The sequence below is a fragment of the Rhinopithecus roxellana genome, chromosome 8 (assembly GCF_007565055.1).
Source record: "Rhinopithecus roxellana isolate Shanxi Qingling chromosome 8, ASM756505v1, whole genome shotgun sequence".
Lineage (NCBI taxonomy): Eukaryota > Metazoa > Chordata > Mammalia > Primates > Cercopithecidae > Rhinopithecus > Rhinopithecus roxellana.
Window position 1 is genome coordinate 32687871 of NC_044556.1, and position 26819 is coordinate 32714689.

General features: G+C 41.9%; 1 protein-coding gene across 2 annotated transcripts; it reads left to right on the plus strand.

The window, feature by feature from the left end:
- The first annotated feature begins 17105 nt into the window (after positions 1–17105).
- Positions 17106–26629, plus strand: RBM15 (RNA binding motif protein 15). Of its 2 annotated transcripts, none has more exons than XM_010386261.2 (2): positions 17106–22233; positions 26255–26629. In XM_010386261.2, exons 1-2 carry the CDS (start codon positions 19371–19373, stop codon positions 26299–26301), a joined length of 2910 nt encoding a protein of 969 aa, XP_010384563.1. In that variant the 5' UTR covers positions 17106–19370; the 3' UTR covers positions 26302–26629. The 2 variants fall into 2 exon arrangements, with proteins under 2 accessions (XP_010384563.1, XP_010384564.1); XM_010386262.2 differs by lacking the exon at positions 26255–26629 and adding an exon at positions 25484–25554.
- Positions 26630–26819: the final 190 nt, after the last annotated feature.

The following is a 26819-nucleotide window of genomic DNA, read 5'->3' on the forward strand; positions in this document are numbered from 1 at the left end:
GGGAGGCCGAGGCAGGCAGATCACTTGAGCCCAAGAGTTCAAAACCAGCCTGGCCAACATGGTGAAACCCCGTCTCTACAAAAAATACAAAAATTAGCCAGGTGGGCATGGTGGCAGGTGCCTGTAATCCCAGCTACTCAAGAGGTTAAGGCACAAGAATCGCTTGGACCTGGGAGGTGGAGGTTGTAGTGAGCTGAGATCATACCACTGAACTCCAGCCTGGGTGACAGAGTGAGGCTCTGTCTCAAACAAACACACTAACACCTAACATTTGACCTAGTAGACTGAGCAAAGCAGACTGCCCTCCGTAATGTGGGTAAACCTCATCTAATCAATTGAAGATCCAAATAGAACAAAAGGGCTGAGTAAAAGGAAACTCCTTCTGCCTGACTACTTGAGCTGCACATGGGTCTTTTCCTGCCTTCAGATTCTCACTAGAAAACGGGTTGTTCTTGGGTCTCAAGCCTGCCAACTTTCAGAATGAAACTAACATCGAGGCCAGGCACCGTGGCGCACACCTGTAATCCCAGTACTTTGGGGCTGAGGCAGGCAGATCACCTGAGGTCGGGAGTTCGAGACCAGCCTGACCAACACGGAGAAACCCGTCTCTACTAAAACTACAAAAAATTAGCTGGGTGTGGTGGCGCATGCCTGTAATCTCAACTACTTGGGATGCTGAGGTAGGAGAATCACTTGAACCCAGAAGGCGGAGGTTGCGGTGAGCTGAGATCTCCACCATTGCACTCCAGCCTGGGCAACAAGAGCAAAACTCCATCTCACAAAAAAACAAAATAAAAGAAACTAACATCATCACCTCTCCTGAGTCTCAAGCTAGCTGACTGCAGATCTTGGGACCTCTGAGCCTCTATAATTGCATAAGCCAATTCCTTATAATAAATCATATACATATGTATACACATACACAGAGTCATAAGCCACATAATGACATTTTGATCAATGATGAACACTGTCTTATAGGACAATGGTCCTATAAGATCATAATACTGTATTTTTGCTATACTTTTTCTAGGTTTAAATATGTTAGATACACAAATACTTCTGTGTTACAATTGCCTACAGTATTTAGTACGTTAACATTCTGTTCAGGTATATAGCCTAGGAGCAATAGGCTTTCCATATAGCCTAGGTTTAGAGTAGACTATGCTATCTGGGTTTGTTTAAATACACTCTACGATGTTTGCAGAACGATGAAATCACCTAATGATGTTTTTCTCAGAACGTATCCCTATTATTAAGTAACCCATAGGATCCAGGAATTTGCTTTTTAAAACAAGATCCCCAAAACAAAAACAATAAATAAATAAAAATAAAATAAAATGAAGATAAAAAAACAAGATCCCCAGGTGATTTTGATTTTGATTCTGACACCAGTTGATAAACCTTAACCTACAGAATACAGTCCTTCAAAACCCATTATTCCACACCCCCTTTTGTTAAACATAAAAATCTCACCGCCATTCTCAAGAGGACAATGGCTTTGCTGCAGAACCTCTGGAACTTCTATATTTACCTATGTTTATCCAGCTTTCCTAGTTTGAGCTTTAATTTATATAATTCATATTATGAAAATAATTTTATTCTCATTCTTGATATATAAATGTATAAAATTGAATCTATATATAAATATTTTGTGTAATGTGGTTTTAAATTTGCATGTGTGTAAAATTTATAAGTTAAATAGCAACAGTAGGAATACATTTTTCATATGCAATCCCCTTTCAGATACGCATTGTTCCCTTCACCATCCCTTCCTTGCCCCCAGAGAATGTAATACTCTGCCTCACTGTGTTGAAAACCACTACTTTAGCTAGTGAGGGCTCCTTGGAGATCCCTGTTTGTGTTATTCTCTCTGCCTGGAAAACTGTTTGTCTCTTTGACAAATATTTGTTGAAAATTTAGCACACGCCAGGCATGGTGCTATGCAATGTACCCCCTCTCCCCATACAGAAGTAATTGATTATTCTCTGAGGGCCACAGGCCCTGAGTGTGCACTTCTATAACAGCCTCTCCACTCCATGATATAGTGAGCTGACTCCTTCACTACACTGTGCGGCCTCTAAGGTCAGGGACGACATCTTGTTCATCTTTGTATCCCGTCACTGGAGCAGTGCCCAACACCCAGTAGGAACTCAATTCATGTTGATGAATGAGTTAATAAACCAATGATGATAGTCCAGTGTCTGACACAGTGTAGATGATCAATAAATATTGGTTGAAATGAAACTGAATTGAAAGTGCAGGTCACAGAAACAAGGGCAGAAAGAATTGAAAGAAAGAGGAGTTGTGACACTGTCAAAAAAGGTACCAAAAGATCAAGGAGGGTAAGCACTGGGGTGAAAAAGAAAAAGAAAACATTGGATTTGACAAAACTGAAGTTAATATTAAGTCCTAGCATTAGCAGCGATGGACAAAACATTTATCACAAAACCAACAAGATCAGTATTTAATTGTCTTCAGAGTGTTCATGGTACTTCTTTAAATCCAGTTACTAGGTATGTAAGTTCCTGTGAATGCTGCAGGTTTATTATGCCTCACTCTTCACTGCATAGCCAGAAAAAATGCTCACATACAAAGATTTCTACTCACACTTGAATTTTAGATTTAACAATATAATTATATTTTCTATGAGAAGATGAGACCACCAGCTAAGGTGTGATCACCCCAGATACTTTCTCTCTCCATTCATTCACCAAACAAATGTTTACTGTGCTACATACCATGCTGAGCAGAGTCCATTCTTCAGCTACTTGTGCAGGTTCTATTTGTAGAACTTGTTTGTGCTTGTGGCACCATTTAAAACATTTTAAATCCTAGACTTGCCTGGATTCCCAAGGCAGCTTGACTCTTGTGAAATTTCTCTCTCTCTCTCTCTCTCTTTTTTTTAAACAGAGTCTCACTCTGTCACCCAGGCTGGAGTGCCGTGGTGCGATCTCAGCTCACTGCAGCCTTCACCTCCTGGGTTCAAGCAATTCTCATGCCTCAGCCTTCCAAGTAGCTGGGACTACAGGCATGCACCACCACACCTGGCTAATTTTTGTATTTTCAGTAAAATATTTCACAGTGTTACCCAGGCTGGTCTCAAACTCCTGACCTCAAGTGATTCACCTGCCTTGGCCTCCCAAAGTGCTGGGATTACAGGCACGAGCCACCATGCCTGGCCAACTATTGGGAAATTTCTTTTACTACACATTTAGGATATTTCCTGCCATTTGCTGCTTCCAGAAACAGCACTAGCATGGGTATCTAAGTTGTCTCTCTTGAGTAGAAGTGTTGCCCACAGTATGTCCTGGTTTATATCCTGTGGTCAAATAAGTTGAGGGCTTCTTTACTGCAGGATTTGCCAATCTTTTATATGAAAATATGTGTGGGGGGTAAAGATGGAGGCTTAAATAATACTGCGTAAAGTGTTTTCTAAAATCATTTAACTTTTTACTCAACTTCATTTTATAAGATATTTGAAAATATCATCATAGATTAGGTTCATTCATTCACTCAGCAACAATTTTTGTGTGCCAGTTATGTGCCTGGCAGTGTGCTAAGACTGGATAAAATAGTGACTAACCAGTCATACAGAGCTGACATTATGAAGACTTGGGGGGAGATACACATGAATCAAATGCACTAAACTGTAAATCAAATAATCATAAGAAACATAAAATTACAATTTTGACAGGTGCAATAAAGAAGAGTCACATTCCATGGCCAAATGAGAGCCTATACTAGGGAGCTTCAGTCTGGTCAGGGAAGGCTGCTCTAAGGAGGTGACCTGGGGCTGATATCTAAAGTATGAGTAGGAGTTCACATGGGGATGAGGGTGGAGAAGAGCATTTGTCCCAGGATGGGATAGAAAGAAAGCCAGTGAAAGAATGGAGAGCAAGATGAGGCTAGAATGATAGAAAAGGTCACACCATATAGGGCCCTATAGGCCATGTTGGGAATTTGTTTTTATCCAAGGAGCATGGAAGCCATTCAAATTGCTGAGTGGAGAACTCATCAGAGGTGAGCCAGAGTGAATCTAGGCGAGCTGTTTAAAAAGCTATTGAAGTGGTTCAGGATGGTGGTAACTTGGCCTAAGATGATGGTGGTGAAAGAGATGCTGAAAAAAAAATCATCTCATGTGTCTAGACCAATCCCTCTTCTACAAAGCAGCTGAACTCACACAGAGCTGGCTTTGTAATAACTCATAGATACCCATTCACTTCTCCAGAAATCTCCCCTCCGTACCTAAAGGATTGGGAATGGAGAAAGAAGTGGTCTGCTCTCACCTCAATTCATTCAAGCAAAGCATTGTGTAGAAACATGTCTTAAAATTAGAGATGTTCTCTGGAACATCTATTATTAGGATCCAAAAAGAGCCACAGGACTCTCTTTCCAGCCTAACACCCACCTGTAACCATGCTCTTTGGGGCCTACCATTTACTCTTCATGACTGCAAGTTTGCTTTATGTATCTGGGAATTTCAAAGCTGGGAGGGATCATAGAAGTCATCACCACCCCCAACCATATGGAAAAATTCCTTCTTTATTTCTGTAAAACATCTCAAACGAGAGTCAACTCATTCTATTCCCAATTATACTAATTATTAGAATCCCAAATACAAGTCTTTCATCCTGTCCCCAAACCTCTGGGGTCTTTAGAGTTTAAGCATCATCTCACAACTGCCCATAGCAATTCCTGACATTCTTACAGTTACCTACTCTCTTATTTACTCACAACAACTCCAGTTTACAGAGAGGTTAAGTGCCATGCCCAAGGTTACACACTAAGGACACTTAGAGTCAGCACCCCTCATAAAACATTGCTTGGAATGTAATCAGAATTCTATACTCTGCATTCTGTACTGTATGGAATGTTACAGTGAACACATGTAACTGGCCTGGTTTCCCCAGTCTGTGTTGATCTACTTTCACTAAATTTTTACACTTGACAACTTTTTTTTTGACAGATAAAATTTTATATATTTATCGCATACAAGATGATATTTTGAAGGCTTAACTTTTAAATATTTATATTTTAATTATTCACTGACTAATTTTTAAGTGTACCTGGTTTTTGTCCCCATATAAGCAAATTCTGGGTAGGAATCATATCATGATTTTCTCCCTGTATTTTAACTGTACTAGAAACATAAAACATGATTAATAATGATTAATTTGTTGATTTATTAAAGGAAATCACAACTTTCTTTTTTTGAGACAGGCTTTTTTTTTGTCACCCAGGCTTGAATGCAGTGACGTGATCTTGGCTCACTGCAACCTCTGCCTCCTGGGCTCAAGTGATTCTACTGCCTCAGCATCCCAAGTAGCTGCGACTACAGGTGCCTGCCACTATGTGTGGCAAACTTTTGTGTTTTTTGTAGAGACGAGTTTTCACTATATTGCCCAGGCTCGTCTCCAACTCTTGATCTCAAGCAATTCACCCACCTCAGCCTCCCAAAGTGCTGGAATTTCAGGTGTCAGCCACCGTGCCCTGCCTGGAACTCACAACTTTAAGATTTCATGGCAATATTGCTTTTACTCATGCTACATATATACAAACATTTGCAGAAATCCACTTTTTTGCTTTTTTTTTTTTCGAGACAGAGTCTCTGTCTGTCACCCAGGCTGGAGTGCAGTGGCTCGATCTCAGCTCACTGCAACCTCCACCTCCCGGGTTGAAGCAATTCTCCTGCCTCAGCCTACTGAGTAGCTGGGATTACAGGCACATGCCACCATGCCTGTATAATTTTTGTATTTTTAGTAGAGACGGGTTTCCTTATGTTGGCCAGGGTGGTCTTGAACTCTTAACCTCAAGGAATCCGCCTGCCTTGGACTCCCAAAATGCTGGGATTATAGGCGTGAGCCATCGCGTGCATCCAAAACTCCACTTTTTTTCTATAAGATGATTTACAGCTGTTTCAAGTGGCTGGATTTCTCTAAACTTGGTCTCATCTTGCTAATAGTGGGCTCACAGAAATAGCTTGTGAGATCTCAGAAGTTGATTGCATTTGACAGACTTTATGTGCTAAAACACCCCAGAAAATAGCTGAATCTACCACTTTTTGTCCAACACAGTTGGCTGGGAGCAGTGGCTCATGCCTATAATCCCAGCACTTTGGGAGACTAACGTGGTCTTCTATTTAATTAATTTTAAAACCATAAAAAAAGAGGAAAAAGAAAAAAGAAACACAGTTGGTAACAGATGTACTCATATTCTAACAACTTTATAACCATACCAGTTTTTATAGGTGGGTGGAATTTCAGATGTGAGAGATAGGAAGACTACATGGAATATACTCTCAAGAGCTCTTTAAATTGGAATCTCCACCAGACACTAGAAGCAGCAAGAGAATTTTGCCTAATACCCAACAAATAGCTGCAAATCAAACTTTTACTGTCTCTGGCTGTAGACGCTTTGCCCAATAATTGAGAGTCCCTGAATCTCCATCTCCTTTGCAAGACGCCTAATTTTTTCCCTGTACACTGTCCACAATCAAGTGAAATACTCTCTTGTGGTTGCTATAAACTACTGAGGTTAAAGTACCACTCTTGAAGCAGGCAATTAATAACATAGTTACTGTATATTTCTACATTACATTTCTATAGAATTGCCTGTACCACTTGTTATCAAATTTCCCCTGTTAAAGTATTGCACTTATTCACAACAAAGAACAGGAGAATGGATATCGGTTAGGCAACAAGCAGTGTCATCCACAATATGGAAGGATGACTTAAAATCAAATGCTTTGCACAGACTGTGGTGGCGGCCAGGGAACCAACCAGGGTACACCTATTATTCTTCTTAAATATTTGTAAAATATATTAGATCTCTAAGCCTCAGTTTCTTTTTCTGAAGAAAAAGGGATTATAAGTCTACCTGTCTCCTAGGGTTGTTATGAGTGTAAAGTAAGCTAATGTGAGGAAAGTTTTAGTGGAGTGCCTGGCATGTAGTATGTGCTCAATAAAGGCTGGCTTTTATTTGTCAGTGAATGGATCATGTGATGATTTATTTGTTCACATTTCTACTTGTGGGAAGGAGAGGCAGTTGCTCAAGACCCATGTCATTTCCAACAACCTGTTTCACATGGGATACTGTGGAAAGTGTCCAGTGGTGATAGTCAGTGGATTTGAGTTCTGTCCCTTGCAGACTTACGTGCCAAATTGGGAAAGTCACAAAACAGAGAATTACAGGGCTTGACGGGGAGAGATTTTTGTCGAGAGAATCTGGGGTTCCTGAATGGTACTACTGCTCCTTTCCCTTCAACTCTACTGCCTCCCTCTTTAAAAACAAAACAAGGCCAGGTGCAGTGGCTCACGCCTGTAATCTCAACACTTTGGTAGGCCAACATGGGTGGATCACCTGAGGTCAGGAGTTTGAGACCAACCTGACCAAAATGCTGAAACCCTGTCTCTACTAAAAATACAAAAAATTAGCCGGGCGTGGTGGCAGGTGCTTGTAATCCCAGCTACTCAGGAGGCTGAGGCAGGAGAATCCCTTGAACCCAAGGGGCAGACATTGCAGTGAGCAGAGGTCGCGCCATTGCACTCCAGCCTGGGCAACAAGAGCGAAACTCCATCTCAAACAAAACAAAACAAAACAACAACAACAACAAAATACCACCACCCGGCTGGGCATGGTGGCTCATGCCTGTAATCCAGGCACTTTGGGAGGCCAAGGTGGGCGGATCACGAGGTCAGGAGATTGAGACCATCCTGGCTAACAGGGTGAAACCCTGTCTCTACTGAAAATACAAAAAAATTAGCCAAGTGTGCTGGCAGGCGCCTGTAGTCCCAGCTACTCAGGAGGCTGAGGCAGGAGAATGGCGTGAACCCGGGAGGCAGAGCTTGCAGTGAGCCGAGATCATGCCACTGCACTCCTGCCTGGGTGACAGAGCAAGACTCTGTCTCAAAAAAACAAAAACAAAAACAAAAAACAAATACCACCACCAACAACCATAATTAGCTGAATTTTAGTTTTCTAATCTGCAATTAAGATATTCATATTTGTCTTTACTCATATAATTACTGTGAGAATAGAATTAGATAATGTAAATCAAATCATGAAATGACATGCTATAACTGAATCCTACTAAGTACCATGGACTTTACATGCATTGTGTCATGTAATTCACCTAGTACAGAGTTGTGGAAAAAACTGCTGGTTGGCCCCAGTGTCTGCTCTTCTCCTTTTCCTTAGATATAAAACCTCTGTTTTTCAGCTGGGCTAAAATAAATTTAAAAATACACTTCCCAGCCTCCCTTGCAGCTAAATGTAGCCAGATGTCTATGTTTTGGCTAATGAGATATAGGTGGAATTTTAGTGTGTCACTTCCAGGTAGTATTGTAAAAGAAAGCCAGCATGCTGCTGTTCCTTCCCTCTTCCCTGTTGGCTGACTGGAATGCTCATCATGGCTGGAACTTGAGAAGCCATATCAGATCATAATGCAGTAGAAGTGCAGAGCAAAAAAACAGAAGGAAATAATCTGTTCCTTGAAAGTTTTCTGAGTCATTTAGAGGAAGTTGGAGATATTCCTTTACCCTTTGTGAACCGGAAGTATCTGAGACAGGTCTCAGTCAATTAGAAAGTTTATTTTGCCAAGGTTAAGGACGCATGCCCATGACACAGCCTCAGGAGGTCCTAACAACATGTCCCCAAGGTGGTCAGGGCACAGCTTGGTTTTATACATTTTAGGGCGACATGAGACATCAATCAATACATGCAAGATGTACATTGGTTTGGTTGCGAAAACTGAGACAGCTTGAATTGGGGAGGCAGCTTCCAGGTCATAGGTAGATAAGAGACAGATGGTTGCATTCTTCTGAGTTTCTGATTAACCTTGCAAAAGGAAGCAATCAGATACGCATTTATCTTAGTGAGCAGAGGGATGACTTTGCGTTCTGTCTGTCCTTTGTCCGCAAGGAATTTCCCTGTGGACAAATTGTGAGTGAGGTATGTAGCTTTTTTTAATCTTAGTAGCTATCTTTTTTTAGGAATAGAACGGGAGGCAGGTTTGCCCTAAGCAGTTCCAAGCTTGATTTTTCCCTTTGGCTTAGTGATTTGCAGATCCCATGATTTATTTTCCTTTCATACCTTAAGTGTTTCAGCATGTATTTCTGACCTTAAAGGCATTATCTTAATAACCCCAGAACACTGATCAAAATCAGGAACTATAACATTGGTACATTACTATTAACTAATTCATAATACATATTCAAATTGTATTAATTGTCCCAGTATGGGCTGAGCATCCTTAACATGAAATTTCAAATGCTCCCAAACCCAAAACTTTTTGAGTACCGACATGAAGCTGCAAGTGGAAATTTCCACAAATAAACATTAACACAAACGTGGTTTCATGCACAAAATTATTATTATTTTATTATTTTTTTTGAGACGAAGTCTTACTGTACTGCCCAGGCTGGAGCGCAGTGGCACCATCTTGGCTCACTGCAACCTCCATCTCCCAGGTTCAAGCGACTCTCCTGTCTCAGCCCTCTAAGCAGCTGGGATTACAGGCACACGCCACCATGCCCAGCTAATTTTTGTATTTTTAGTACAGATGGGGTTTCACCATGTTGGCCAGGCTGGTCTTAAACTCCTGACCTCAGGTGATCCACCCGCCTTGACCTCCCAAAGTGCTGGGATTACAGGTGTGAGCCACCATGCCCAGACAAAATTATTTAAAATACTGTATAAAACTATCTTCAAGCAATAAGGTATATATGAAATATAAATGAATTTCATGTTTAGGCTTGGGTCCCATCCCCAAGATATCTCATTATGTATATGCAAATATTTCAAAATCCAGAAAAAAAAAATCTGAAATTCTTCTGGACCCAAGTATTTTGGATAAGAGATACTCCATCTGTTTTGTGCTTTATAGCTTCTTTTCCCATCTAGGATATAAGGTAGCGTTAGGCATTGATTTTATTGACATGTCTCTCTTTTACTCTGGAAGAAATTCAACTTCTATAATTAAAAACTTGATAGCTAACTGGAATAAAGTGAATTTTCTTAAGGTAAGGATAATAAGAAAACAAACAAAATGTGTAATAAACATCATCTTAAATGGAGAAACATTAGAAGTACTCCTTTTAAAATCAGGAATAATAGGCCAGGCTCAGTGGCTCACACCTGTAATCCCAGCACTTTGGGAGGCTGAGGCAGATGGATCACCTGAGGTCAGGAGTTTGAGACCAGCCTGACCAAAGTGGTGAAACCCCGTCTCTACTAATGTAGCAGGACGAGCCACAGACAAAACCCCTCAGACATTGGGTTAAAGAAGGAAGAGGCTTTATTCGGCTGGGAGCATCAGTAGAATTGCGTCTCAAGAACCAAGCTCCCCGAAGAAAGATTTCCTGGCCATTTTAAGGGCTTACAACTCTAAGGGGTCCACGTGAAAAGGTCGTGATAGATTGAGCAAGCATGGGGTATGTGACTATGTCCACATACATTAGTGGAGGGAGTAAGCAAGGCAAGTATTTCTCCATACCGTTGTCTGTGATCTATAGATAACACGAGTGGTTAGGGTGGGGGGTAATCTTTTTTTTTTTTTTTTTTTTTTTTTAAGATGGAGTCTCGCTGTGTCACCCAGGCTGGAGTGCAGTGGCACAATCTTGGCTCACTGCAAGCTCTGCCTCCCGGGTTCATGCCATTCTCCTACCTCAGCCTCCCGAGTAGCTGGGACTACAGGTGCCCACCACCACGCCCAGGTAATTTTTTTGTATTTTTAGTAGAGACAGGGTTTCACTGTGTTAGCCAGGATGGTTTTAATCTCCTGACCTCTTGATCCGCCCGCCTCGGCCTCCCAAAGTGTGATTACAGGGGTGAGCCACCGCGCCCGGCCAGGGTGAGGGTTAATCTTTAACCGATAGGCCTGGCCAATGGCACTGCTCAGTCTGTTATTTTTTAGTTTTTACTTCCTCCTTTTCTTTGGAGACAGGGGACAGTAGGAGAAATGGCCTCTCTCCTCGCTAAAAATACAAAAAATTAGCCAGGCGTGGTGGCACACGCCTATAATCCCAGTTACTCAGGAGGCTGAGGCAGGGGAATCATCAGAACCCAGGAGGCAGAGGTTGCAGTGAGCCAAGATTGTGCCATTGCACTCCAGCCTGGGCAACAAGACTGAAACTCTGTCTCAAAAAATAAATAAATAAACAAAAAATAAAAATAAAATAAGGAATAATAATTCTTACCATCAATCTTTCTATGTAACATTATATCAAAGATTCTATCAATCAAAGTCAGCACAGTAATGCCAGAAAAGCAAAATCATAAGGATTAGAAAGGAAGAAATACTCTTACTATTTGTAGATTATATGACTGACTACATAAAAAACTAAAAGGGGGTCAGGCACAATGGCTCATGCTTGTAATCCCAACACTTTGGGAAGCCAAGGTGGGGAGATCGCTTGAGCCCAGGAGTTCGAGATCAGCCTGGGCAATACGGTGAAACCTCATCTCTACTAAAAATATAAAAACTGAGGTGAGAGGATCACCTGAGCCCAGGGAGGTCGAGGCTGCAGTCGGCCGGGATCACACCATTGCACTCCAGCCTGGGCAACAGAGTGAGACCCTGTCTCAAAAAAAAAAAAAAAAAAAGGAAATTTAGCAAGGGGCTGTATTTCGAATCCTGACAACAGACAAATAAAAAGCATAATTTAATTTAAAAAGACACCGTTACCAATAGTAACAAACCATACTAAAAGAGATGCAAGAGTACTCATCAAGTGTACACATTTTGCTGAAGGAAACGAGATAAGACCTAATTAAATGAAAAAATATCCATATTCACTGAAATACTTTTTTAATAAGGAAAAATAATTTTTTTATAGGGAAACTTTTTTTTACCTTTTTCTTTCCTTTTTGTGGAGAATGGGGTCTCGCTATGTTGCCCAGGCAGGTCTCAAACTCCTGGGCTCAAGCTATCCTCCCACCTCTGCCTCCCTAAGTGCTGGGATTACAGGTGTGAGCCACTCTGCCTTATAATTTATAAGAAAGAACAAAAATTTCATATAGTCAAATACTGGTGGCAGGGTTGGGGAAAGTGATGAGGATTTCTTAGACAAGATACAGAAAGTGCTAACTATAAAATGATAAATTCAATCTTATTTAAATTAAGAATTTGTTTCTTAAAAATCAGCTTAAATTGTGTGAAAAGATAAGCCACAACTAGAAAAAGATATTTGCCATACATACACCCTGTGAAGGATTAGGATCAAGAACATGTGAAAAACTCATATACCTATAAGAAACATACAATTCAATAGAGGAGCAAAACACATGAATAGATATTTCATAGATGAAGAAATATATATGGCCAGTAAATTTATAAAGAGATATGCAACCTCACTAGTAACCAAGGAAATAAAATATCAAAACCACAGAGACATGCTATTTTATGTCCATTTGATTAAAAAAAGTTATAAAATGTTAGTGACATGGATCAATAAGATCTCTTATACACTACTGATGAGATTGTAAATTGCTAACATCACTTTAGAAAACAATTTGACATTATCCTGTGAAACTGGACATTCAATGCAACCTTTTTTTTTTTTTTTTTTTTTAAGAGACAGGGAGAGTTTCACTATATTACCCAGGCTGACTTCCTGGGCTCAAGTGATCTGTCCACCTTAGCCTCCTGAGTGGCTGGGATTACAGGCCAGCTTCAATATAATATAACTTTTTAATCCAGTAATTCCACTCCTAGGTATCCTTCACCTCCCACCTCTCCATCCTATCCCAGGGGAATTCTTGCATGTGTGCCTCAGGACATATGAATAAGAATCTTCATCATAGCACTGTGTTAGGCCATTCTGCGTTGCTACAAAGGAATACACAAGACTGGGGTAATTTATAAAGAAAAGAGGTTTTAACTGGCTCACAGTTCTGCAGGCTGTACAGGAAGCATGGTGCTGACATCTGCTCAGCTTCTGGTGAGGCCTTGGGCTGCTTACAATCATGGCAGAAGGCAAAGGGGGAGCCAGCATATCACATAGCGAGAGTGGGAGTGAGAGAGAGTGCAGTGACATATACTTTTAAACAACCAGAACTCTGGAGAACTCACTCACTATCACGAGGACAGCACCAAGCCATGAAGGATCCTCCCCCATGATCCAAATGCCTCTCACCAGGCCCCACAACCAACACTGAAGATAACATTTCAACATGAGATTAGAGGGGACAACATTCAAACTATATCAAGCACTCTTCAAAATAGCACAAAAAGTAGACAATATTCATAGCCCAAATCAAAAGAAGAATGGATATACACGTAGTAGTATATTCGATATAATGGAATATTTTACAACAATGGAAATAACTATAGCTACTATATATGATAACATGGAAGAATCATAGTAACACAATAAATGAAAAATGGAAATCTCAGAAAATTATATATAGTATGTTGTTCGAATACAAGTTTGTATAAAGTTCAAAAACAACCAAAACGAAAATAATATACTTTTAAAGTATGTGTGTGCACACATGTGCAAGCACACGCACATATGAATTCTTTAAAATTCTTTTAAAAATTCTTTTACAAGGCAAGGATTGTTAAATGCTAGATTCAAGATATCTATGAAAGTGGGCAGTAGACAGGATAGAGGAGCAGCATTTAGGTAGACGTAAATTACTGGTAATTTTCCATTTGTTTGAGTGCTGGATTGAGTGCTGGGTTCATGGATATTCATTATGTTATTAATAAATAATAAATGTTGAAGGGCACATATATGGACCATTGATAATTGTATACCATGAATTAAGGATTACTATTAATCCAATTCTGTGTACCCAAGTTCAAAGAGAAAATATATTAATAATAGCGATCATTTATATAGTGCTTACCATGTGCCAGGCACTGTTCTAAGCTCTTTATATGGTTTAACCCATTTAATCTTCCCCGTGAGGAGAAAACCAAGGCCCAGAAAGGTTACCAGTAACTCATCTGAGACCCATAGCAGAGCTGGGATTTAATCCAGGCTGGTAGGCTCCAGAGTGTGTACTCTTAATCATTACCCTATAAGGTGTCTAAATAAATAAAAGAGATAATTATATTAGGACTTAGTCATGAAGAAGTTATAGCAGAGTGCTTTCTATAAAAATATTAAGGGAGAAACCACATGGACAGCTCTGTAAGGATGCTAAAACCCCCTGAATTGTATTACTTTGGATGGGTAAACTTTATGGTATATAAATTATATCTTAATAAAGCTGTTAAAAAAAAAAACCTCAGAGACCACAAATAGTGATTTTGTAACACAAACTGGTCCTGAATGATTGTTTGCTACTTTTGGGATTTAATATTTGCCTAAGGGTAAAAAGATACACTTTTTCTGCAGACTAAACAAAATAAACCTCACTGTGAAGACACTACTCACTTTATGGAGGAAGATGAAATAGAAAATTTTAATCTGCTATTATCAGTGGGAAAAAATTTTCAATTCCCAGCTTTAGCCTCTTTTTTGCATCTGCCAGGAAATTGGATGGCTCTCAACTCCCAAGATAAATTTCATATTGCAGTTGTAATTGTGTGTATATTGAGGATATACAAACAATAAAACCTAGGAAAGATGAGGGTGGAAAGAAGACATTTGACTGAAAACATACACAGAAGTTTAAGATGCCAGTATGCTTTCAATCTTTATTAAGCTTAATTTATATACCACAAAGTTTATGCATTTAAAGTATACAATTATAAAATTAGCTGGGTGTGGTTGTGCATACCTGTATCCCAGCTACTTCAGAGGGTGAGGCAGGAGAATCCCCTCAGCCCGGGAGGTGGAGTCTTCAGTGAGCCAAGATTGCACCACTGCACTCCAGCCTAGGCAACTGAGCAACACTCCGTCAAATAAATTAATTAATTAATTAAATAAAGTATACAATTCAGTAGTTTTTTAGTATCCTTACAGAGCTGCTGTGATGCTCAGTGAATCTGCTGGTAACTTAACTGTTTTCTTTTCTTTTTTTTTTTTTTGAGACGGAGTCTTGATCTGTCGTCCAGGCTGGAGTGCTATGGTGCCATTTCAGCTCACTGCAACCTCTGTTTCCTGGGTTCAAGCGATTTTCCTGCCTTAGCCTCCCGAGTAGCTGGGATCACAGGCGTCTACTACCACGCCTGGCTAATTTTTGTATTTTTAGTAAAGACACGGGGTGGGGTTTCACCATATTGGCCATGCTGATCTCCAACTCCTGACCTCAAGTGATACACCTATCTTGGTCTCCCAAAGTGCTGGGATTACAGGCGTCCTAAGCCACTTTGTCCAGCCCTGTTTTCATGACCACCGAAGATCCTCCTCACCTAGGTCAGCTCTCCTCACAAATCTGGCCATTGATCACAAAGAGATCAAATGAAAGCTCGGGTTGCACCTTAACAATTCCATCATCAACAGCAAGAGAAGGGTTCAAAGTCCTGGCCAACTAAAGCATGGGTCACTTTTATCCACTTTTACACATGTGCCCTCTCTAAAGCACATATGTAAACAGAGGATAAAACCTAACTTGGTCGGGTACTGTGGCTCACATCTATAATCCCAGCACTTTGGGGAGGCTGAGATAGGAGGATCACTTGAGGCCAGGAGTTTGAGACACGCCTGGGCAACACGGCTAGACCCCATTGCTACAAAAAATTTAAAAATTAGCTGAGTGTGGTGGTGTGTGCCTGTGGTCCTACCTACATGGGAGGCTGAATGGGGAAGATTGCTTGAGCCCAGGAATTTGAGGTTGCAGTGAGTTATGATTGCACCATTACACTCCAGCCTGGGTGACACAGCAAGTCCCTGTCTCTAAAACTAAAACTAAAACTAAAACAAAACAAAAGAACAAAAAAGAAAAAAAGAAAAGAAAAACTCACTAAGCAGCTTTATGCTTTAAAGCAGGAGTTCCCAGACCCCAGGCTGTGGACCAGTAATGGTCAGTTGCCTGTTAGGACGTGGCTGCACAGCAGGTGAGGGGCAGGGGAGGGAGCATTACTGCCTGAGCTCCACCGCCTGACAGATCAGCAGAGGCATTCGATTCTCAGAGAAGGGCTAACCCTATTGTGGAGTATGTGAGGGATGTGGGTTGTGTGTTCCTTATGAGAATCTAATGCCTGATGATCTGAGGTGGAACAGTTCCATGAAACTGCTCCCTGGTGCCAAAAAGATTGGGGACCACTGCTTTAAGGAACACAAAGGATTTTCAGGTAGTATCTGCTGGGAGCCAGGAAATGGGGTAATTTTGGGGGCAAGAACACAAAAGAAATGAAAACAAATCATTTAACTAAAGCATGGATCCAACTTATGTCATTATTCAGTTGTTGTGGAAACACACACACATGTACACACATACACATCACAGGCAATATTTTGGCTGTTACTGTAATGGAATCTAGGCCTTTTCCATTTAAGCATAACACTTACTAGTCCTCTTGGCTCCAGGCAGATTTCCAGTCCCCCTCGGCAAGCCTTTGTACTATAGCCAGCTGCGGGCAGTAGCTTCCATCAAGCTCCCTGGTATTTGAAGTGGCACCACTAAGCTTGGCATGCCTCTGGTGCATGTTCACACAGACTGGGTATCTGCTTGTCTCCCTGAATTATTTCTCTCAAATCTTGTGCTCCCTCAACCCCTATCATGAGGTCTGGAAAACTACTGATTTGGTCATTATCTTTTTCTTTGATCAGTGAGTCACCTTAGCAGGTCAATTTAGGTTAAAAAGTCACTCTGGTGCCTGGTTTATTATCTCGATTGGCTGTTATATTGAGTAATCAGATAATGGCTTAACTTCAATTTCCATTTGTGGTCTATTAATATAACCTTGAAACATTTAAACCCAGGTAAAACTTTTTATTTCATGCTTTTACAAATAATATGTTCATGTATTTTTTATCCTCCAGCATCCAGATTTTTATCTTTCAATACCATTTCCCACTAAAAGGAACCAGAGCTCTCTGGAGAAATGGCTGACTCCACAACTGGGGCAGGAAAAGTATATCAGGTAAGTCTGGAAGAAAACAATGGAGAAAGGAAGAGTGGGAAGAATGATGCAGATGAAACAAGATTCATATGATTTGATAATTGTTGAAATAGGGTGTTGGGTACACATGGGAGTTCTTTATAGTATTCTTTTATATATTTTAAACTTTTTCCATAAAAATAGTTTAAGGAAAGTTAAAAATGTTATTTTTTAAACTGAAGGAGTAATAGCGCGCCCTTTGTAGAAACAAAAGATTTCTACAAAGAAAAGTGACGTCTCCCTCCTACTCCAGACCCTCACACCCCTCCTCAGGGCAATCCTAGGAACAATTTCCCATGTAGTTGTCAAGAAAGTTTCCACGAAAATATTTTTAAATGTACATGCTCAGAAAATACAAATATTTTTAAAACCACAAATGGTAGCGTATTATACACGTTAGCTTATGCCTTCTGAAGTTTTATTTCCTATTTTAATACAATGAATATGTCTACACATTACAATATTGTGGATTTTTATGCTTTACAGTTGAGCTTCTTCAAGTTTCTTTGATTTATTCAAGAGATAAAAGGCCTACAGCTTCACATTCCTCAGGATTATTTACAAAAAGAAGGATGGCTCAGCCAACGCTAAATTTAGGTTACAGTTCCTAATATTAACAGTTTTCAAGTTTAGGTTTCGGCTTTTGGGACATTACTGTTACCCTGAAAAATGTCATGTTTAAAAACACCTCACACCCTCTACTATAGATTGGATCTTGGGAAATAGGCTTGAGGACGGGATCAATATAACCTCCGCCCCGGCGCATACCCGGGAGAGTTGCAGACGGTCTAAAGGATGTGGTGACCTCAGCGCTGCGTCCCTGCAGCAACCGGCGAGTGCTGGGGCACAGGCCATAACCCCCTAAGCTCGGCATCGCCTGCACCTCTCACAGGTGCTCTGTCCCCCACAGTAATGCTCTATGGAAATTAAAGTTGTAAGGCGAACGACTGAAGGAGCCAAACGAGGTGGATCCGGAGCGGCCACAAGGTGCCTGTGCTGCTGGCTTTTATAAGACCAAGGGATAGGAAAAGCCACAGGGGGAATAAAAAACGACATATCTGCATGGAGCCTAAATTTAGCTTGATGATTTTCAGGGAAGAAGCATTACATATTAAAAACAAACATTGCTATTTTACGGGAATACCGGATTTAAAAATCCACACAGATTCGCAACATAAAATAGGCAGCCCAAACACACGTCCGCGGTGTCCTGACAGTTCCGGCTCCGCCCGCAGGCCACGAGGCGGGGAACGACGGTCACTCCCCTCGGTTGTCCAGAGTACTTGGGCAGCAACGGGGAGCGCCCGGGAGAGACAGGCTTCTGGACGAGGGCTGAGTCTTATCCGCTTTGCTTAGCTCTCGAGGTCCCGCGTGTTACGTGTTAGCACCGCCCCGGGGCGTCAGCGTGACCCGGAGCTGCAGGAACCGTGAACTCCCTGCCCCGCGGGCCCGGGTTACCGCGGGCATCGCTCTCCCGAGCGCGGGGGGCGGGGCTTCTCCCGGCTGTGCACTCAGCTACCACAGCGACATAAGATGGTGTCTGCTAGGCGTCCCAGGACGGCTTCCTGAGGGACTGGAGGGCCCCGACAGCCGGAGAGTCTGCCCCGCCCCTTGATCGGCACAGGTAGGACGGCGGGGAGCTCAGAAGTTTCGAACTCCAAGGGCCGAAGCACAGCCAAATACCCCGCGGAACTTAACAAATGTTTGTGGGGAGAACGCCAAAAACGCGGGGAGGCGAGGCTGGCGCACAGTCACCCTCTCGCGACATCTAAGTGACGTCGCATAGCAAGCACGTGTGCTAGTCTTTCACCTTCAGTCAGCCTCCTCCGTTATACGGGCCTACCCCTTTAAGCGAGTGATGGACAGTTATTTCAGCCTATCAACTTCCTTGCAGACATCCAATCAGATTTAAACTTCTTTTAGCCGCCGGAGGAGTTGGAAAAAGGCGGTCGAAAGAGGGAGCTCACTGTCTCTCGCGATATCGCTGTGAGCCTGCCTCTCGAAAAAACGCCGAAATTTGGCCCCACCTCCCAAATAGTGGTTTAAAGGACGGGTTTATAAGCCAATGAAAGGGATGAGGAGGAGGGGTTGCTGCTTTCACTGAGCAAGAAGTACCGTTACAGGGCAGACTTTTTGTCCAATCAACACAGCTACACTTTGGGTCACGTGACCGCAGAGTGCGAGGGGCGGAGCTACAGGCTGGCGCGAGGAACCGTTAAGATAGACAACAAATGTAACCAATGAGGTACTCTGACTAGGGGGTTGGGAACCCAATAACAGTGGTTGGGCGGGCGCCTTCCTGGAGCGCGGGGAGATGTAAAGATAGACAAATAATTTTCCCAATGAGACTGTAGAAGAGAGAGCTAATTGGCCAATGAGGAATGCGGGGCGGGATCCTGTGCCGCGGCGGAGTCCAAGATGGCGGCGTGCGGTTCCGCTGTGTGAAACGAGCGCGGGGCGGCGGGTTGATCAGCTCCGCGGAGACGACCTCCGACGACCCGCAACAATGAAGGGAAAAGAGCGCTCGCCAGTCAAGGCCAAACGCTCTCGTGGTGGTGAGGACTCGACTTCCCGCGGAGAGCGGAGCAAGAAGTTAGGGGGCTCTGGTGGCAGCAATGGGAGCAGCAGCGGAAAGACCGATAGCGGCGGCGGGTCGCGGCGGAGTCTCCACCTGGACAAGTCCAGCAGTCGAGGTGGCAGCCGCGAGTATGACACCGGTGGGGGCAGCTCCAGTAGCCGCTTGCATAGTTATAGCTCCCCGAGCACCAAAAATTCTTCGGGCGGGGGCGAGTCGCGCAGCAGCTCCCGGGGTGGAGGCGGGGAGTCACGTTCCTCTGGGGCCGCCTCCTCAGCTCCCGGCGGCGGGGACGGCGCGGAATACAAGACCCTGAAGATAAGCGAGTTGGGGTCCCAGCTTAGTGACGAAGCGGTGGAGGACGGTCTGTTTCATGAGTTCAAACGTTTCGGTGATGTAAGTGTCAAAATCAGTCATCTGTCGGGTTCTGGCAGCGGGGATGAGCGGGTAGCCTTTGTGAACTTCCGGCGGCCAGAGGACGCGCGGGCGGCCAAGCATGCCAGAGGCCGCCTGGTGCTCTATGACCGGCCTCTGAAGATAGAAGCTGTGTATGTGAGCCGGCGCCGCAGCCGCTCCCCTTTAGACAAAGATACTTATCCTCCATCAGGCAGCGTGGTCGGGGCCTCTGTAGGTGGTCACCGGCACCCCCCTGGAGGTGGTGGAGGCCAGAGATCACTTTCCCCTGGTGGCGCTGCTTTGGGATACAGAGACTACCGGCTGCAGCAGTTGGCTCTTGGCCGCCTGCCCCCTCCACCTCCGCCACCATTGCCTCGAGAGCTGGAGAGAGAAAGAGACTACCCGTTCTATGAGAGAGTGCGCCCTGCATACAGTCTTGAGCCAAGGGTGGGAGCTGGAGCAGGTGCTGCTCCTTTCAGAGAAGTGGATGAGATTTCACCCGAGGATGATCAGCGAGCTAACCGGACGCTTTTCTTGGGCAACCTAGACATCACTGTAACGGAGAGTGATCTAAGAAGGGCGTTTGATCGCTTTGGAGTCATCACAGAAGTAGATATCAAGAGGCCTTCTCGCGGCCAGACTAGTACTTACGGCTTTCTCAAATTTGAGAACTTAGATATGTCTCACCGGGCCAAATTAGCAATGTCCGGCAAAATTATAATTCGGAATCCTATCAAAATTGGTTATGGCAAAGCTACACCCACCACCCGCCTCTGGGTGGGAGGCCTGGGACCTTGGGTTCCTCTTGCTGCCCTGGCACGAGAATTTGATCGATTTGGCACCATACGCACCATAGACTACCGAAAAGGTGATAGTTGGGCGTATATCCAGTATGAAAGCCTGGATGCAGCACATGCTGCCTGGACCCATATGCGGGGCTTTCCACTTGGTGGCCCAGATCGACGCCTTAGAGTAGACTTTGCCGACACCGAACATCGTTACCAGCAGCAGTATCTGCAGCCTCTGCCCTTGACTCATTATGAGCTGGTGACAGATGCTTTTGGACATCGGGCACCTGACCCTTTGAGGGGTGCTCGGGATAGGACACCACCCTTACTATACAGAGATCGTGATAGGGACCTTTATCCTGACTCTGATTGGGTGCCACCCCCACCCCCAGTCCGAGAACGTAGCACTCGGACTGCAGCTACTTCTGTGCCTGCTTACGAGCCACTGGATAGCCTTGATCGCAGGCGGGATGGTTGGTCCTTGGACCGGGACAGAGGTGATCGAGATCTGCCCAGCAGCAGAGACCAGCCTAGGAAGCGAAGGCTGCCTGAGGAGAGTGGAGGACGTCATCTGGATAGGTCTCCTGAGAGTGACCGCCCACGAAAACGTCACTGCGCTCCTTCTCCTGACCGCAGTCCAGAATTGAGCAGTAGCCGGGATCGTTACAACAGCGACAATGATCGATCTTCCCGTCTTCTCTTGGAAAGGCCCTCTCCAATCAGAGACAGACGAGGTAGTTTGGAGAAGAGCCAGGGTGACAAGCGAGACCGTAAAAACTCTGCATCAGCTGAACGAGATAGGAAGCACCGGACAACTGCTCCCACTGAGGGAAAAAGCCCTCTGAAAAAAGAAGACCGCTCTGATGGGAGTGCACCTAGCACCAGCACTGCTTCCTGCAAGCTGAAGTCCCCGTCTCAGAAACAGGATGGGGGGACAGCCCCTGCGGCAGCAGCCTCTCCCAAACTCTGTTTGGCCTGGCAGGGCATGCTTCTGCTGAAGAACAGCAACTTTCCTTCCAACATGCATCTGTTGCAGGGTGACCTCCAAGTGGCTAGTAGTCTTCTTGTGGAGGGTTCAACTGGAGGCAAAGTGGCCCAGCTCAAGATCACTCAGCGTCTCCGTTTGGACCAGCCCAAGTTGGATGAAGTAACTCGACGCATCAAAGTAGCAGGGCCCAATGGTTATGCCATTCTTCTGGCTGTGCCTGGAAGTTCTGACAGCCGGTCCTCCTCTTCCTCAGCTGCATCAGACACTGCCACTTCTACTCAGAGGCCACTTAGGAACCTTGTGTCCTATTTAAAGCAAAAGCAGGCAGCCGGGGTGATCAGCCTCCCTGTGGGGGGCAACAAAGACAAGGAAAACACCGGGGTCCTTCATGCCTTCCCACCTTGTGAGTTCTCCCAGCAGTTCCTGGATTCCCCTGCCAAGGCACTGGCCAGATCTGAAGAAGATTACCTGGTCATGATCATTGTCCGTGGTGCGTCCTAAAGTCCATGTGTAACTTGTATTTACTACTTTGACATGGTTCCTGTTTTGTGATGTGTAATGGGATACAGCATCAGATGCAATTTTCTTTTTAGTTGTTAGTTGTAGCATTTTCTTTTTTATATTTTTATAAACGTCTTTAAAATAGAAATCAGGACAGTTTAACTATTTTTTTGTTTGTTTAGCTATTATTTTAAGTGAAAGGGATGCCCTAAAGGTAGCAGGCAGACAGATTTGCTTTAATTAGGAGTTCCCACCCTTATGAGTAATTTTTTTCCTCTATTCAGTTTTTTTTTTTTTTTTTAATCTTGAGCCTAAAAAATCCTCTGAGTTACAAAACCAAAATTTTGAAAAGTCAGAATTTGGAGAAAGGAGTCCACTGACCATATAAAGAGAGTAATAGCCACCTAAAAATGACTCGATCGGTGTGTAGGTAAATAATTCTTTTACCAGAAATGTGTGTGACTGAAATTTGATCAGGGATCTCAAAGATATGCTGGTAAATTGTTTAGCAATGTAATTATTTTAATCAGGTATTTGAGTATTTCTTAAGATACAGTTTATTCCCAGAGAGTTTGCTTTAACATGCATTTTTTTAAATCATTTGTTCTAGAGTTCTGTATCCCGTGTATGCACTTTTGGTTTGTAGCAGTAACTGTTCAGTAAAAATTAAGGACTATGTTACAAACCATATATGTCTTATGCTTACACTAGTATGCAAGAAGTGAGTAGGTGCTTTTAAAATCAGAATTCTTTGGTCAGTTATTGGTGTGTGGTGATGTTTTTACTGACTTTCAGAGAGGTGTAGCAGGTACAGTTCTAATTGTGCATATTTCAAAACTGTTCTTCATCAAAGATGAGTTTTTGATTTTGTATCCATTCAAATTTCTGGTTTCAATAATAGAAAGAAGAGTTGTCTGCAGGCTCGTAGTCATCTTTTATTTCAGTGGGCATTTAAATCAGCCATATTTGGATTGCAGACTTTCTTAAAAAGTCATCATAAAATGCCTTTGACATGCTCTCTTAAAATTTTGCTTGTCTTTTTATTTTCGTATTTAAACAGTAGTGACATTACATTATTGGAAATGTTTTGAACATCTTGGAAATTTTATGTTTAGTATTCTCACTGCTGCCCAGCTACGGATTTGAAATGTCAGTGTAGGAAAATCTTTTTTTATTTTTTATTTTCCCAGACACCTGGAATTAATACAGGATCATTTAACTTACAGTTTTTTTTTTCGAAGGTGATAATGATATCGACCTCTGGTTCTCAACAAGGACTTTTGCTGCTTAACAGTAATGGATTTTTTTTTTTTTTTAATCTATCCACTCTGTCCCACCCCTAATTTGTCAGGTCATTAGTAAGTATATTTTTCTCCCTTGATTTAAATGCTGAAGACTTCAGCTAAGGCCCTTGATATTTAATTATGATTAGAGACTTTTGGACCTTCTGGATCATGGTCATGTTTCTGTTCTGTGAAAGTGACTTAACTTGAAGCCTGGCAGAGCCCAACTGTTTTCTTTCTGTTATCAAAGCTGGAAGTTTTGAAATAGCACCAATAATAACCCAGGGAAATGTCATGTAATTTTTATTTTCCATTATGACAGGTGTCTAATGCATGTCAGCACGAAAGTGTCATCACTGCTGTGTCATCCCTCTTGGTTTTCACTATGCATTTATAATTTTTTTAAGTTTGCAGGTTTTGTGGGGTTTTTTTTGTTTGTTTCTTTTTAAACTGGAAAAACTAGCCATTTTGAGAGAAGGAGGGTTCTAGGCTGTGAGCATGAAGGTCCTTGTACCTCTTAGGAAAATACTATGCTTCTTGCTTTCAAAAAGCAGTGATTGGTTTGGAGTAGACACCTGTTCAGAAACTAATGCAAGTGTGAAGTCTGTGCATACATGGGCTCATAGTATAATTTGTGGCCAGCTACATTTTTCCAGTTTAAATAATCTCACTAACCATTAACTTTTGAGTATCTTTTGTTGAGATAGTTGGACAAATGATTTTGCTCTTTTGGAGAGTGAAGTCCATGACATCTAATTTTACTATCATCCAAAATGTGTGTTTTATTTCTTTTCTTTTGCTTTCTTTCTTTCTTTCTTTTTTTTTGTTTTTTGTTTTTTGTTTTGTTAGTGTGACAGCTTACAGAAGAGTACTATGGTTTTGCTCCATGTTTGTTTGAATCTTTACCTGACATTGCTACTTTTGTTAGGTCTGGGCAATTTGTGCTTCAGTGTTTTTGAAACAATGGCTTGATACCATTTCTAAATGTATGTATTATAAAAAACTAATTATGTTTAGTTGGTCATTACCTATAGAGTGCCATAGTCCACATGAACCGCTTATTTGTACTGCCCATTCTTTTGTGCGGGTTCATAATATCCATAAAGTATCTAGTTAAACCTTAAGAATTCGAATGAAAACAAAAGTCTAAAACCGGTTCTACTTCTCATTAGCCAGGATTTAATAATCCCAACGTTGGATGTTCTTTGTAACCAATTTTTTTCTATCTTTTTTCTTTAATTATTTTAATGTAGTTGATTTTTCTGGAACTCAGTTAAAATGAATGGAAAGAAAACTTCAGGATATCATTTAATGACTATTAAGTATTATTGGTAAAAATGTGAAGATAAGACTTTTAGATCACAGCTTCCAATTTTATGGGAAATTAAGCAATCAATACCTAGCCAATAGTTCTGCTTAACTTATTGGTTAAGTATTTTGTTGGGATTCCTGTAAATAATTTTTCACACAAAGTTTTAAATTCCTGGTGTACTTTGACTCTTAACTGAGAGTGGATAGAGTTTTTCTTTTGAGGATTACATCTTAAAATGTCCATCCCCTGACTGGTTATAAGCATTTGTCACCTTTTGAAGGTAAAATATACTCTGGCCCTTCTTGACTCACTTACAGGTCATTTTAGGTCCAGTAATAAGAGTCAGGTGTTTGGTTATTGCTTTCAGAGTCAGACATTGTTTAGGTTTATTTAAAAACTATTAGCAGGTTTTCACTGACAATGCTTTTTTAAAAATAAAAAATGTAAGTCCACTTTTTAAAGACAGATTTTTCATTATGCATATACAGCTTAAACTATAGTTTGGGTCCATATAGGAACCATTCACCAAAAACTCTGGTAACAGAATTAGGAAATCCTCTTGAGAAGAGGGCCTTAATGACCTTTTATGTGAAAAAAAATTTTGGAGAGAATTTCTGGACATTTTTTTTCTGTCTCTGCCACAGTGTTTGGTTTTGAGATAGGAGTTAGGTATGAGAACAAGAAGAGAGAAAACATGGCGCTGACCTTGTTATAGTGGTTATAGTGGTGTCCCTAAAGGGAGAAAATGATTTCAGGTAACCACAGTGAAATGTTAAGCTTAATGAAGAGTTTTATATGTATGGTTTCAAACAGAGTTGAAAAGTGAGAGTCCTGAAGTGTTCTTTGGCTGTTTAACAATTATTTGTATGAGTGTTTTCTTAAAATAATGGCTGTTGTCTTTGGTAACATAGATGAGGGTGGATTTTTAAATGGCTTTGTATCGACCCCTTTCTACAATAATGGAGTAGTCTGTGTTGCTCCATATAAATTACAGAATGAAAATAGATGGGGCAAAAGTTTGACTAAACTTCACCTTTTTATAGTTTCACTTTTTAAGTTATATTTAGAATATATTGATAGATTATACATTGATTGTGAAACTTTTTTCTGAATTTTTTCGACATGTTTTACTCAGTTACATGAGTATAAAGGATATTTTCAGTCCTGTTATCTTCAATTGCAGTCCTTAAAAAAACCCACCCTATTGTTCTACTTGTTATATGTCTATTCATACAGTAAATTCATTTCAAGGTTTATGCCAGTGGGTATTATTGGTGCTTTTTGAAGTTGAGGTGAACCATCCAGGAAGGTCTTGTTAATGTTATGTTCATCTATAATGGCATAGGGGAAATATATATATTTTTAATATTGTAAACATTTGTACTGAATAACCTTTTTTTCCCCCCCTCCGCAAGCAAAACTGGTTGAACAGCGGATGAAGATATGGAATTCAAAGCTCTAATGGACCTTTTTGAAGAGAAGTTGTGGCTTATGTGGAGTTTACATGGGCCTCTGATGGAAGAAAGCTAATCTGTTTAGTATTTGTGCATTTTACTAAAATGGCAGCTTAAAGTTGTGTATCTGCTATTGTGATGCCAATGCCGGTGTTTTAAGTGGAAAAAAAAATGACCTCTTTGCTTTGTGCTGTGTACACAAGATTTCTGGAAAAGTAAAGAAAAACCCTTTTTATGGCTCACACAGCTTAAGAGTAGCTGTCTCTCAAACGTGCGCTCACAGTTGAGCTGCTTTTGTTTTATTCTAAATAAATTGTTTCTTTTGAGGAAAATGTTTTTCTGCCTGGAAGTGAATTGACGGCAAACCTTTGACCCCTTTGTTTGCAGCCGAGGGGGTACTTGCTGCTGCTCAGATCTTGTATGTCTTGAGCAAGAAGCAGGGAGACCATCAATTTCATTTTGACTATCACGGTGTGTCAATTCTGAAGGATCACTAGTGTTACTGTTGACCCCCTTTGTTTGCAGT

Excerpts from the sequence above, each read along its gene's own strand:
- RBM15 (XM_010386262.2), top strand. The coding sequence starts at position 19,371 with ATGAGGAATGCGGGGCGGGATCCTGTGCCGCGGCGGAGTCCAAGATGG. Across the intron at positions 22,234-25,483 it reads GGTCATGATCATTGTCCGTG|TGTTTGGTTTTGAGATAGGA; the intron begins GTGCGTCCTAAA and ends TCTCTGCCACAG.